This window comes from Pan paniscus, chromosome 8 (assembly GCF_029289425.2).
Source record: "Pan paniscus chromosome 8, NHGRI_mPanPan1-v2.0_pri, whole genome shotgun sequence".
Lineage (NCBI taxonomy): Eukaryota > Metazoa > Chordata > Mammalia > Primates > Hominidae > Pan > Pan paniscus.
The window spans coordinates 101,255,103-101,270,646 of NC_073257.2; the positions used below are offsets into that span (position 1 = coordinate 101,255,103).

Here is a 15,544-nt window from a genome sequence, read left to right on the forward strand (position 1 = left end):
AGATTCTAGACTCTAAGATTCAAGAAAAAGCAAAGTCATTATATGACAACTTAAAGAAAAAAGAAGGTGAAGAATCTAAAGTTGGAGAATTTAATGCCAATAAAAGATGCTTTGATAATTTTACAAAGAGGTTTGGCTTTTAAAATGCCAATATAGACCAGGCACGGTGGCTTATGTTTGTAATCCCAGCATTTTGGGAGGCCAAAGTGGGAGGACCTCTTGAGGCCAGGAGTTCGAAACCAGTCTGAAAAACACAGTGAGATCCCCATCTCTATCAAAAATTGTTTTAAAAATTAGCCAAGTATGGTTGGCACATGTCTGTAGTCCTAGCTACTTAGAAGGCTGAGGTGAGAAGACTGGTTGAGCCAAGGAGTTTGAGGTTACAGTGAGCTATAATGGTGCCACTGTACTCCAGCTTGGTGACAGAGCAAGATGCTGTCTCTAAAAAACCAAAACTTAATTAATTTTAAGAATTAAAAATTTAAAAAACTTTAAAAATATGTCAAGATAACAAAAGAAGCAGCTCCTGCCAACCAAGAGGCTGCATATAAATTCCTAGAGGAAAATGTATCTGCCTGAACAGGTTTTTAATGCAGATGAAAGTGTTCCATTCTAACAACAACAACAACAAAAAATATATATATATATATATATCCCACAAAGGACATTTATTAGTAAGGAAGAGAAACAAGCACCAGGATTTAAGGCAAGAAGGGATAGGCTAACTCTACTGTTCTGTGCAAATGCAGTAGGGTTGATGGTCAGGTCTGCCCTTACCTATAAATCTGCTAATCCCTGAGCCTTAAAGGGAAAATATAGACATCAGCTGTCAGTCTTTTGGCTGTACAATAAGAAGGACTGGACAATGAGAACTATTTTTCCAGATTGATTCCATTGATGCTTTTTTCCTGAAGTCAGGAAGTACTTTGCCAGTAAGGGACTGCCTTTCAAAGTTCTTTTGATATAGGACAATGCCTCTGGCCACCCAGAACCCCATGAATTCAATACCAAAGGCATCGAAGTGGTCTACTTGCCCCCAAACACATCTTTAATTCAGTCTCTAAATCAGGAGGTCATAAGGACCTTTAAGGCTCATTACACACATACACTATGGAAAGGATTGAATTGGAAGAGAACCCCAACAGAGAGAACATCATGAAGGTCTGGAAGAATTACACCACTGAAGATGCCATTGTTGTTACAGAAAAAGCTGTGAAAGTTATAAGCCTGAAACAATAAATTCCTGCTGGAGAAAAGTATATCCAGATGTTGTGCATGACTTCACAGTATCCATATCCATGACTTAGCCAATCAAGGAAATCAAGAAAAAGATTGTGGATACGGCAAAAAGGTGGAGGGTGGGAGCAGGTAAAGAGTTTCAAGATATGCATCTTAAATAAAGTCAAGAGCTAATAGACACACCAGAGGAATTAACAGAAGATGATTTGATGGAGACGAGTGCTTCTAAAACAGCACCAGACGATGGGAAAGAAGACATGGGAGACGCAGTGCTAGAAAACAAACTGATATTAGACAATTCAGGAGAAGGGTGGCAATTGCAATTATTCAAGACTTCCTTTACAACACTGATGCTTCTATGACACAGGCACTGAAACTAAAGCAAATGATGGAAGAATTGCTATTCTATAGAAACATTTCTAGGGAAATGAAAAAAGGATAGAAATTACAATGTATTTTCATAAAGTTACCCTGAATGTGCCCACTTCTCCTGTCTCCTCTTCCACTTCCTCCCCCTCTTCCACCTCTGCTACTCCTACAACAGCAAGACCAACTTCTCCTCTTCCTCCTCTTCCTTAGCCTGTTCCAACATAAGAATGAAGACCTTTATAATGATCCACTTCCACTTAATGAATAGTAAATACATTTTCTTTTCCTTATGATTTCCTTGTAACATTTTCTTTTCTCTAGCTTACTTATTGTATATATGGAATATATACATATATATTCCATAAGTATATATATACAATAAGTATATATATGGAATATATATACTTATTGTATATATGGAATATAATACATATAACATATAAAATATTTGTTAATTGGCTATGTACATTACAGGTAAGCCCTCTGGTCAACAGTAGGCTATTAGTTAAATTTTGGGGAATGCAAAAGGTATATGCAGTTTTCAATAACTCTGGGGGACAGCACCCCTAACCCCCATGTTGTTAAAGAGTTAACTGTAAATGTAATAAAATATTATTAGAACATAACCACTATGAAGAAGGATAGAGTGAAGTGGCATTCTTTGGCCCAGGTAATATAATCATAGTAACAGCAAGCGCATACTAAGTGATCACAATGTGTCAGGCACCATGCTAAGCACTTAAGCACTTTACACGCATTATCTCAGATAAGTCACCTAACAGCTCTCTGAGTTGCTGTAGTAGGCACAAGCAGGACATCTAGCAGATGTAGGACATCTAAGTCAGATACTTTCCACTTTCCACAGTGTGACTTTCTCAGGGACATCATAGCTGTTCTCTAGCCTGAGAAGAGGGCCAAGTGGGCAGAGACAGTCACGGGCTGTGTGACTCCTGCCTTCACTACCCATCAGCTGCTTTATCTTGGGCAAGTTAATTAACCCCTATAAACCTTGGTTTCCTCATCTGTAAAACAGGAGGTAATAGGAGTTCTTACACCCTAGAATTGTATGAGAGTTCACCTGATGATTCACACAGGGCACAGTGCTTGGCCTGTCCACAGGACGCATTCAGGGAGTCATGTGGCCTTTGCCACTGTGCAGTCCACTGTACTCACACTTCACTGTCACCCTGCTGGGGAGCAGGTGACCTGCAGGAGTGAACACAACAAGAGCGCCCTGCATCACAGAGCAGGGAAGAAAACCGTTCCATGCCTCAGAATGCTGTTTTCCCCAAAACCAGCAATAATCACTCTGATCACCAGGCAACACGAAGGCAGTAATGTGGTCTGTCTTTTTCACTGCAGAACATTCCAGGACATTATCATAATTAGAGTTTTCCACGCACCCAGGATGGTGCTGGGCCATTTACATCATTCTTCCTCCTTTGGGGCCTCTGAGGCTTAGAGAGACTAAATCATTTGCCCTAGGACACACAATCAGTATATGATGCAGCTGGGAATCAAACCCAGGTCATGTGACAAATGTGCCCATCATCTCCATGCCAAATTGCCTGTCTTCCCTGCCCCTCTCTGCCACCACGGCCTGTCCTCAGACAGCTTTGCAGCACAGCAACTTGAGTTCCAGAGCTTCACAGTTGAGCGAATTTTGGGAAATTATCCAGCTCTCATCCAAAATTCTCCCTCAACAGAAGGAGCAGAGGGTCCACAGAAGAAAGCACCTGCAGGGGACACAGGGCTAGAAATGACACAGTGCTTGTCACCTGACCCCCAGACATAGTTCTATGACATTTCTTACTTTTCTTACTTCTGTCCATTGTAAACAAATGCATCTTCCTCCTGTCCATACAGTTTAGAATACATCCCTGTCATGGAGGGCTTAATCCTGAAGAAGTCAATATCAAAGACCACCATCAAATCCATGTTGACATTTCAAAATTAAAAACACAGGCTGGGCACCATGGTTCATGCCTGTTATCCCAGCCCTTTGGGAGGCTGAGGGAGGATCATTTGAAGCTGTAGTAAGCTATGATTATACCACTGCATTCTAGCCTGGGAGACACGGTGAGACTTTTAAAATATTTATGTATTTATTCATTAATATTTTAAATAAATAAATGTTGTAAAAGAAATTGTATCACCTGCACTTACTATACTGCATATATTTCACAGGCCTTATCAAATTTTCACAACAGCCTACGAAGTAGCCAGTATTATTCTTCCTGTTTAATAACTGAATAAGTCAAAACTTCGAGAGGTAAAGAAAATTGCCAAGGTCACACAGCTAGTTAAACAGTAGAGCCAGAACTTACACCCATGACTGGTGGCTCTTCACATGCTCAGCTTAATCATGAGGTAATACAGCTTCAAGTTTTACCCACCACAGGAAGCATTTAAGTTGTGTTTGTGGACTCCTAGGAGCCCAGGAGTAGGAAATCCTTAATGCAGTGTGGCCTTGAGCAGGGGACACTATTAAATCGCAATGTCACAGGAGGGCTGCAGGAGCATGCTTGGGTAGACTGCAGCCTGGAGCTAAAGCAATTTACCAAGTAAAGAGAATCAGAAAAGTCTTCATCCCCGCAGAGTCTGGTGGGGATGACAGAGGTCACACACATCATCACCTACATAATAATATATTGTTGATTGTCTTAATTCCGCTGGAGAAAAACACAGAGGACTATAAGAATATGTAGCCAGGGGCCTGACCTGGTGTGAGAGGCTGAGGAAATCCTCCCTGAAGATGTGAAAATTAGGTTGAGAACAGAGGACAGGTCACAGCGGTTAACCAGGAGGAAGAGGAGGGAAGGGGACAGGGCAGAGCACTATCTTCCTTTCCACTTGGCTTTCTGCTCTGATCCCAACCTGGGTCTATGAGATAAGCTTTACAACTGACCTCACTTATGCTGCTCCATTAGGCAAAGGTTCTGAATGCAATCCCCTACCCAATGCGCCATCAGAGTGCTACATGAGCCTGAGCTCAGCCCAAGTCACCAAGCTCAGGCATTGATTAATGAACCCATGTCTGTTCGGCACCACCAGGGGTGAGGAATTACATCCCAGATTACCAAGGCCTGTGTGTAGCCCGTTAGAGCACTGCAGTGATTCAAAAAATAGTTTCTTTAGAAGTGAAGGATTTTTCTATAAGGAAAGAAAAATCTAGAAATCAACCAGAATTCTAAAATAAACAATCAAAGCAAAATACAAGCTGATGGTCTCCTTCTAAAGACTTAACTCACAAGCCATGCTGTGAATTTTCAGCTATGACTCTAATAGCTCAATGGACAACCCCTGGGGAATCTTTGCTGAGGCCACAGTTGAAAAGCCTGTTTCTGCACGCTGAAGGCAGTCATTCCAGGCTTTCACAGTCTAGAGTGCCACTTCACCCACTCGGCAATCAGATGCATAACTTTCAGATACAAATGTGCCACTCTTGGTGTGTGTATATATATATAAAATATATATTGTGCCTATCATGGGATCAACTTGGTTAATATTTATTATGTAAGGCCACATTCTCCAGTTCAAAGATCACTGAATCTGTAGTCAGACAGGTCAGGACATGACCCTCCAACCTGAGACAAATTCATTTCCCTATTTGAACCTGGCTGTCTTATCCAACAAAATGAGGATGTTAGTCTAGAACACAGGTTGCCAAAACCAAGAATTCTACCTTGGAATCCACCAGTGAAGTGTGTTAAAAAAAAAAACAAAAATCCCTAGCCCAGGCAGGAATCTGAGATCCCTCCAGTGCTAACTCCCCATGACTTTCTGAAATAAGGCTGAGCAGATGAAAACAGAGCCACTTCCCTATGAAGTGTAATTTCTGAATTTCAATTCCCTTCAGGAGCAAAGCGTTGCTCAACACTTCCTAAGAAGGTTGCTTAATGGTGGGAAACAGCATGCACATACTGCACGAGTAGCCAAGGGCTACTACTGTGCAGAATGGAGGTGAAAGGTACAAATACCAGCTGGACAGAATATTTAAGGAACAGTGTGTATCTTCATTTCTGAGACCCCTAAAGATTGCTGAATGGCAATTTCACATCATTATAGCTGAGCTTTAAGAAACTTAATCCTGCAAAACCACATAGGATGAATGAGAACAGGAAGCCTGGCAGAGAAAAGAGCAGTTAGGTAAAGCTTTTAAGCAAACATGAGCAGAGAAGCCATGTGGCCAAGCCCTGTGTTCATAAAAAAAACCTGATCTCCAAGTGAGGCTACACAGTCAGTCAAAGAGGCCCATGGCAACAGGACTGAAAGATGCTCACCATTCAGCTGTAGACTCAGGTTCCACAATGAATGTGGTACCAAAAAATGAATAATGTTTTAATACATTTTGTAATTACTTGTAAATAGTATGAATGTATAGCAGTATTTTTGTGTGTATTAAAAGCATTAATTTCTTAAACTATATAAGCAAACTGAATTTCCATAATCCTGTCTTGAAATTCTTTCTTTCTGTTAGTATACGAGGAGCCTTGAAAATGGAAATGGCTCAAGACTCTCTCAGCTGCTGAGCTTATTTCAGGCGCCCAGTTAAGTGGTAACAAGAGCCTAATGTAGGCTGGTGGTCAGGGAAACAGAAGAAAAAGATGAACTGAAGCAATTTAACGTGGGTGGCCTAGAGAGGACCCGTGGTCAAGAATGATTCTGCAGATTCCAGGCTAGGTCATTAGGAGGATGCTGGTGCTATTAATAATAGAGGAGGAAGTCAGGAGGGGAAGTGGGATGCATGAGAAGAGGACGCGTTTCACTTTGGGTGTGAAAGGCCTTCTCCATTCTTTTTATCTATTTGCCTTTAAACACCGGAAATAACACCAGTGGCAACAACCTTGCTCTTGAATAGGAGTGAAGGACAGTAAAGAGCCTCTGTCCATGCTCTGTTTTAGAATGTGGAAATGCAAACCATCAGGAAAGCGCCTATGCAGTTCTTAGGAAAATCACAATTCCTTTAGAGAACTGAGTTGTTCACTGTAGACTTCCTTGAAGACTCCCCACTGAGGTTAGCTCATAGCAGGTATGACATACACATCAGTGATCCCCTACAGGGAGGGCCTCTCAGAATAGAGAAAGAACATGAGGACCAAATGCTATGAACAGATTTAGCTTAGAGTAAATACTTTCAGTCTATATTCCTCCATTCTAAAGACCTAGACTCTCCACTCTCCCAATCCCCAACCCTCTTGCCAAAAATAAAATAAAGTATATATAATATATCCCACAGAGGTTAAAAAAAAAAAGAAAAAACAAAGCACACAAGAAGTCAGGGGCAAACCCAGGTGTAGCACCAAGGTCCCCTAAGTCTCCTTTCTATTGCCTGGGAGCATATCAAGACTCATGCTCACTTTCTTCATATTCCAGGGCACTGCACCTTCCCCTGCAACAGTGTGATACACACAGGTAGGGCATGTGACTCTGAGTGTTTTAACCACTGTATGGAGAGAGAAGTCTGAAGCTGGATATAGGAGGAGAGCTCTCAGCAAGTTTTACTGAGATTCTAACCATCATTTAACAGTGATTCACGTTACTAATTAATCAACTATAATTTTAAGAAAAATAATATAAAGCATTTTTCTTTATACAGTGTCTGAAATCAGTATACAGGGGTTATTCTTTGGGGGAAAAAAAAGGAAGGAAACCAAGATCATATGCTCGCTCTAGCATAAAATATATGTTTTGAGTGTTTTGAGCACAGGAAAAACTAAAAGCTCTCACTATAACTCATCACTCATTTTATAACATATTTATAAAAAGGAAGCTTAATGGCATATATCTGTAAACCATAAAAATCTCAAGAGTTAGAAATCAAATTTCAAAAAAAATGGTTGTCGTGGCCACCTAAACATTATTAAAATCTTATTACGGCTAGAACACATGGAAGAAAAAAGTTAAACTAGGATAAATTAAGAAAAAACAAAGCAAATAATAATACAATGCTCACATTAACACAAAGGGTGTTTAAGTTTGTTTTGAATAACAATTTGGGCAGGAATTGAGGCAAAGGTGGCTCTTTTGCCCGTATAACACTTAAATTGAAGAATAAATAGCTATCTAACTACCTTAATCTAAACCTTAATTTCCCCAAGAAAAGTCTCCAGAAACAAAAAAATGTTAGAGAATAAGCTACATCTTACTTGAACCTGGGAGGCGGAGGTTGCAGTGAGCCAAGATTGCACCATTGCATTCCAGCCTGGGCAACAAGACCGAAAATCTGTCTCAAAAAAAATAAATAAATAAGCTACATCTGGAGAGATAATTGAATAAAGATTAGATCCTTCTTCTGATAACTGCTTAATAATTTCAATCAGTCTGTCTAGAAATTCCTTTATCTGCACTGGAAACTGCAGTTTTGCTTGAGTTATAAAATGAGAGAGAGAAAAAAGATATACATATATATGTATATATATACTTTTTAAGCCAAAGCTACAAGAACTTTCATATATTCATAGTGATAGTAATTATCAGGACAAGTGCACATGAAAATCAGCTTGGCAATATATATCAAAATCACAAATGCATATATCCTGTGATCCAAAAAATCTATTTCTGGACATGTATCATGTAAATAAACTTGCACACACAAAAGCTTATTTACAGCAGCAATATTTGTTAACAGAAGACTGAAATAGCACAAATATGCATTAATAGGACACTTGGTAAATAAATAATGATACAGTCATATAGTGAAATATCATGCACTTCTGGAAGATGTGCTTTATGTATTGTATGGAAAGATCTCCAAGATATTAAGTAAAAAATTCAAAGAACAAAATAGTGCCATCTTTTGCATTAAAATGGAGGCAAGGGAAAAATAAGAATCTGTGTGTGTATTTGTTTCTAATGAGATTTTTGGAAATCAAAAGATTTTAAAATGAAGTTATTTTAAAAAGATACACAAAAAAGCAGGAAGTAGGGAGTGAGAGAGAAGGGAGGCATTTCACTGTATGTCTTCTAATTCTCTGATTTTTAGATTATGTGAATTCAAAAAAATTAAATAATTTTTAAATAGCAAAAGCCATCTATTTAATGCTCAAAACATTTCATTAAATACACTTCCTTAAAAAAACAAAGCCTCAGAGATTTTAGCATATCCTCAAATGAATCTGGCCTTTGAACAAAAAATTAGATGACTCTTGTCCTTACTTCTTTAAAAGAAACTTATTTTTCTTTGCCTTGCAAACCTCAACACAGTTAGTGCTTTCGTTTAAAAATAATCCCATTTCAATGTTTTTAAGTTAAATCTGAACTTGGTTACTAACACAAAACCCAGACGAATTCTGGTTTTTACTTTTAAGGGCCTTCCCATACCTTTGTCAGAATGGTTCTTCCTCCCATGAGGAATTCGGTTAAGGCACAGAATATATCCATCTTCTGTCTCAACTAGGTATTCCTCACTAGGGAATCCCCAGTAAGAGATAATTTCACTCTGTAGAGAAAAAGGACGATGGAAATTGGGTGGACAGAATCTGAAACAGTCTCCCACATTAACAAGCAAAGGAGCAGATAAACTATGTTCTCCAGGCTTTAAGAAAGCATTTGTCATTGAAATTTTAGTCTGCTAAATCTAGTAGCCAATTTCCCATCACAAGAGTAAATCCTCCCTTGTTTCACGCTTGTGTTCCACCTACAGGTGTCTGGTTAAACTTCAGTTTCATCATTCTAGCATGTTTTATACCAAATTTGCCTAACTTCACCACATCTTGGGCCTCTTTGTTTCCATCCTGCCTACCGGGCACAAATAAATGCTCATTTCTTTCTTTTCTAAATATCCCAGCTAGAACTGTCAATGTATAAAACACTTTCTTTGTTTTTAGAGATCCCCTGCTGGCCAATAAAGTATAAAAAATATTAACTTGTTTTTATCAATGGACTAAAATAATTACATAGAATGTCAAGGTGGGATGGAAGAAAAGTTGAACAAAATAGGGAATTATGGTCACATTCACTTCTCTATAAGGAAGGATTCATGGGACAATTGTTAATCAGGAGCTCAGTGGGATATGGATAATTCAATTATCCAGGGGATTTAATGTAAATAAGTGCACATACCCTCTCTACCATAAGTACTTGAAAGAATTTAATTTTATCATTCTTATTTAAAAAATTATTTTAAAAGTTGGAAAAATTGGGAGGCAAAAGAAAAGCTTTGAGCTAAGAAGTAAAACTTAACTTTAAGACCCTGTTATCAGGTCATACTCTCCTGGCTCACTGTGAATTTCTCTCCGAGTCCCTAAGCTTGCCTGATTCTTCAGCTGGGTCACTGCAACATCTATTTTAAAGTTGCTGTTTTCTTTAATAATTTGTACTTTACTGATATTTTGTGCCTAAATGAGGTATTTCCAGATTTTATTGTTTACTTACGATTAATAACTTTCAGATGTTTTAATTAGTCGAGTGGTTATTTTTGCATATTTTTTCTAACAAAATTTTGCTCAGATACTTTGACTTCTGTATAGAAATATGTTCCCTGGACATTCTTAATCACAACCTTTGTTCAATGTATTCTAAAACCAGCCCTCAATAGCGGTAATGTTCTTGCAAAGTTTAAATACTTTTTTATAGTTTAAACAAACTTAGTGAGACTTAAAAATGAAATGAATTAATAAAAAATCATAATTTATCTTATTAAGAAGTATATATAACATTAAACTGAGGTTTGTTAGCTACATATTACCTGGTGAGAAAAGCCTAGCAAATTGAATCTAAGATTCAGAGAAATTGGGCTGGGCACGGTGGCTCACGCCTGTAATCCCAGGACTTTGGGAGGCTGAGGTGGACAGATCACCTGAGCTCAGGAGTTCAAGACCACCCTGGGCAACATCGTGAAACCCTATATCTACTAAATACAAAAAAAATTAGCCAGGCATGGTGGCACATGCCTATAGTCCCAGCTACTTGGGAGGCTGAGGCTCGAGAATCACTTGAGCCCCTGAGGCAGAGGTCGCAATGAGCCGAGATCGCACCACTGCACTCCAGCCTGGGCGGGCAGGTGACAGAGTGAGACTCTGCCTCAAAAAAAAAAAAAAAAAAAAAAAAAAATTCAGAGAAATTGAAAAGCAAAGAAGTTATAAAGAGATGAATGTATGGGTATGGCTTCATGTAGCTCACATAACTGGATCGGGGAAATAGATGCATTTTAAAAGTACATTACATAACTTTGAGAAACTTACCACATTCATGTTTGTTTCAGGATCCACAGCTGTCAGTTTCCCTCCAGACCCCTCAGAATGCAGGGTCCAGAGAACCAAACAGACCACCAACCCCAAGAACCGCATTTTCATTCTGTATAATAAAACAGTCTATTATTATTTGCTTGAATTTTACTACACAAAAATATTCTGGTAAATTAATGCTCCCACAAAAAGTTCTGAACCAGATTTAGGGCAAGTAAAAGGTGAAAGGAAAATATGAAACAAATGACTCCAGCCATATCTGAAAGGAGAATAAGGAATTTTTAAATTTTATTTATTTATTTTTATTTTATTTATTTATTTATTTATTTATGTTGAGATGGAGTCTTGCTCTGTCACCCAGGCTGGAGTGCAGTGGTGCAATCTCAGCTCACTGCAACCTCTGCCTCCTGGTTCAAGCAATTCTTCTGCCTCAGCCTCCCGAGTAGCTGGGACAACAGGCACGCACCACCACGCCTGGCTAATTTTTGTATTTTTGTAGAGATGGGGTTTCACCATATTGGCCAGGCTGGTCTCGAACTCCAGGCTTCGTGATTTGCCCACCTCGGCTTCTCAAAGTGCTGGGATTACAGGCGTGAGCCACCGCGCCTGCCCAAGAATTGTTTTTTTTTCGGAGTCTCGCTCTGTTGCCCAGGCTGGAGTGCAGTGGCACAATCTCGGCTCACCACAACCTCCGCCTCCCAGGTTCAAGCGGTTCTCCTGCCTCAGCCTCCAGAGTAGCTGGGACTACAGGTGCAGGCCACCATGCAGGGCTAATTTTTGTATTTTTAGTAGAGACGGGGTTTCACTGTATTGGCAAGGCTGGTCTCAGATGACTTCGTGACCTGCCCGCCTCCGCCTCCCAAAGGAATTATTATTATTATTATTATTTTATTTTATTTATTTATTTTGAGGCTGAGTCTTGCTCTGTCGCCCAGGCTGGAGTGCAGTGGCGCAATCTTGACTCACTGCAAGCTCCGCCTCCCAGGTTCAGGCCATTCTCCTGCCTCAGACTCCCAGGTAGCTGGGACTACAGGCGCCCGCGACCACGCCGGGCAAATTTTTTTGTATTTTTTTTTTTTTTAGTAGAGACGGGGTTTCACTGTGTTAGCCAGGATGGTCTCGATCTCCTGACCGAGTGATCCGCCCGCCTCGGCCTCCCAAAGTGCTGGGATGACAGGCGTGAGCCACCGCGCCCGGCCCAAAGGAATTACTTTTAACTAAGAAACCTCCCACCCACCACCTCCCGTTAATATATGACCTTTGGAGTCCAGCATACCCATTCACCTCCTAACCCCAAAGTTAAAAACAAATTGGTCATGGAGAAATAACAAAAGGCAAGACTTAGAAGAGGATAGTTTGAGAAAAAGAAACAGACACAAATTTTCTGAGCTTGCTTATTTCCCACCTCTTGCCTTCCACCTATGATTTAGACATGTTTAAGTTCAGCCACTATTAGCTCTTCCTCCTACTTATCTAACCACTTCTGTTCTTGCCCCAAATTATACGTCAGCATTTAAATTTGTCATTCATGGGAAAAAAGTGAAATGAAAGAAAATAGAGCTTTCAAAAGAAACAGAAAGGAAAAATTTGACCCGTCTCTCTCCTTCTGAAATTCTCTAACCATCAAATCAACAAAGACCATCTTGGTTTCTGGCAGTGATGACTCAAAATCACAGCAAAGACCTTGAGGATGCTGAAGGTAAAGTTAAATCCTCTCCTAAGAACACGCAAGTGGTCAGAGAAAAACCTAGGACTAGATCCCAGAACTTCTACATTTTTAAAAAATAAATAGAATCACTTAAAACGATGCAGGCATGTATGCCCATACAAAGACTTGTACATAAATGTTTATAACAGCTTTGGGTGTAATAGACAAAAACTGGAAAAACCCAAATGCTTTAAATGAATGATTGGATAAATTATGGTATATACCTACTACTCAGCTATAAAATGGAAGGAACACAAAAAAATATAGATTAATCTCAAAATAATTATGCCAAAAGAAGCCAGATCAAAATAAGGGGGAAAAAAAGTACTGTCTGATCCCATTCATATAAAACTCCACAAAATGCAGTCTAATCTATATTCACAGAAAGCAGATCAGTGGTTTCCTGGAGAGAAGGGGCAGTAAGAAAGGATCACAAAGGGGTATGCACAAATAATATTTTGGAGTTGATGTACAGGTTCATAATATTGAATGTACTGATGGTTTCACAGGTGTGTACACATGCAAAAACTTATACAATTGTACAATTGAAATATGCCATGCTATTGTATGTCAATAATACTCCAATACAGCTGTTTGTTTTTAGTTTTGTGTTTAAACTGAATATTCCACAAGTCTTAAGAAACTGATTCTCAGGAGATTGCAAAAGTGAACTGACTCCCTTCTGTTGATGGAATTCCTCCTGGGATTATTTTTTTCCAAGAAGTAGTGAACTCTGAAATTCTTTTTTTTCTTTTCTTTTCTTTTCTTTTTTTTTTTTTTTTTTGAGACAGTCTTGCTCTGTCCCCCAGGCTGGAGTACAGTGGCGAGATCTCGGCTCACTGCAAGCTCCACCTCCTGGGTTCAGGCCATTCTCCCGCCTCAACCTCCCAAGTAGCTGGGACTACAGGCGCCCACCACCACGCCTGGCTAATTTTGTTTTTGTATTTTTAGTAGAAACAGGGTTTCACCGTGTTAGCCAGGATGGTCTCGATCTCCTGACCTCGTGATCCGCCGGCCTTGGCCTCCAAAAGTGCTAGGATTACAGGCATGAGCCACCGCGCCCGGCCGTGAACTCTGAAATTCTAAACAGGAGCAAAGTTATCCCCTTCAGTGTGCATTGGCAAAGCAAGGCCACTGCTTCTACTTACAACTTTGTACTTCTTCATGATAGGAAGGATTGTACAGCCCCAGGCTATTTTTTATCATAAATGCAACCTCCCAAAAGTCTATTATTACTAGAGAATAAGGAGTAAATTGAAAGGGAAAAAATTAAAGGAATTACCACAATTGAAAACAGAGTAGCATCTGCAGGAGCTGCTTTCATTCAGCGGTTTTCCTACAGAACCTGTATCAACTGCCCAGAGGAAGGTCCATGAGAGTAACAGCTAAAGCTACTCTCAGCTGAAAATCTCACCCAGTTAAGTTTTCCTTCCAACACAACACTACATACTTAGTATGTTTTTCTCAACATACTAAGCCAAGCAATTCTTACTAAGAAGGAGATACTGTGAAAATCTCGAAGGAGGGGGGAAAAAAAAACCTTCCAGGCTGAATTAAGTGTGCTTTTCTGGGATGTATTAACACCTTTATCTCAGTTCTTTAGACTTTGTAACAATCTGACTCAGCTTTGTACCCCCAGGACCAAGCAAAGTGCCACGTATATATTAGATGCATAGTACAGATTCTGAAAAAAGATAAGAGCAGTCCAACAGTTCAGTGGCAGAAGAAAAGGCCCCAACGCAGCATGCTATTTAACTTTCTAATAACAACAATTATTACGACTCCCATTTAAGCTCTTGCGAGGCGCCAGCCACCGCAGGCAGCGCTTCTGATCTACTATGTCAATTACTCCTCCACCGACCCTATGGCAGTACCATTAATTCCATTTTTCAGGAATCTGAGGTTCACCCAGCTGAAGTACTGGAAGCAAAGTGTCAGCTGTTTAAAAAGCAGTATCGCTGGGACTTTAACCAGGATTGATGCCCAAGTGTGCTTTCGACCACGCCGTTGGCTAACAAGAGAGGTAGGATGGGATGCCTGGAGGAGCTAAGGGGAGAGCACGAGGATGCAGAGAGAGGAATCAGACATCCCTGCTGTCCTCGCGGTCCAGGAGCACTGGGCAGCTTCACTGACCGGAGACCGCGCCTGTCCAGGAAAGTGGACAGCGCCCAGGGAAGAGTGGGCTTCTCTCTGAAGTTGCTCTCTGAAGTTGCCCTGGTTGATTGGCAGATGCCTTGAGCCAACGCCCGCAGAAAAAGCACCCGCAGGCACCCCAGGCAAGACTCGCTGGGTCCAAACGCAGAGGGTCTTGCCGGCCGGCAGAGCCTCGGGGCGCGACCCTCCCCTTGCTGGAGGCACCAGCTTCCACGCCGCACCCGCACCTGGCAGCGCCGCGGCGCCGGCACTCTCACCTGGAGCTGTCCTGCCGGGCCGCTGTCTCGAGTCGCAGTGCCAGCTCTCAGGGGCCGGGGTGCGGATAGGGGACCTGCAGGGGGCCCGGTCTGCCTTGTCGGGAGGGCGGGTGCCCACCACCCTCGGACTATTTGTTCAGCCAATCAGAGCAGCCAGCCACCGGGAAGTGCCTCGGAGACTCCGCCCCAGACCAGCGCGGCTGCTTGCCAGCCCCCCAGTTGACCCCATAGAGCATGCGCCGTAGGCGTTTCTAAGAGATGGAGCCCGTCCTCCGCCTCGCAGGCTGGCAGGTCCACAGCTCTACCAGCGCGTCGCCTACGCATGCTCTCTTAGCAAAGGCTGTTTTAGGCGGCCTTCTGCTCCGCCCCCGAAGCTCCTGCAGGGCTGGCTGGCACCTTCTGCGCCTGACAGAGAGCATGTGGGCTCTATAAATGAAAGTGAATCATGGGCTCCATTTAAAGCGCTTATCATTGTGCCTGATGCAAAGCAATCTTGCTGCTTTAAATTTTTTATTATTATTAAATATTTGTTAAAAGAGGAAACAATATTCAATATGCACATATTATTTATTAATCATTTTCTAAAACAAAGATTTTATTGAGCACCTACTAAATGCCAGGCATTAGTA

The 15,544-nt window shown here is 41.0% G+C and overlaps 1 protein-coding gene across 4 annotated transcripts in view; it reads right to left on the reverse strand.

Annotated features, from left to right (window-relative positions):
- LIPA (lipase A, lysosomal acid type) overlaps nt 1-15,252 on the reverse strand; it is a 38,525-nt gene extending 23,273 nt beyond the window's left edge. Inside the window, exons 1-4 of one of the 4 annotated variants that reach the window (XM_055093115.2) lie at nt 14,916-15,230; nt 13,505-13,586; nt 10,794-10,905; nt 8,932-9,049 (exon numbers count right to left, since the gene is read on the reverse strand). In XM_055093115.2, coding sequence (XP_054949090.1) covers nt 8,932-9,049; nt 10,794-10,904 — 229 coding nt within the window. In that variant the 5' untranslated portion in view covers nt 10,905; nt 13,505-13,586; nt 14,916-15,230. Of the gene's footprint in view, nt 1-8,931; nt 9,050-10,793; nt 10,906-13,472; nt 13,587-14,885 lie in introns of all 4 variants that reach the window. The other 3 variants (XM_055093116.2, XM_003825337.4, XM_003825338.4) reach the window with 3 other exon arrangements.
- Between the last annotated feature and the right edge of the window lie 292 nt (nt 15,253-15,544).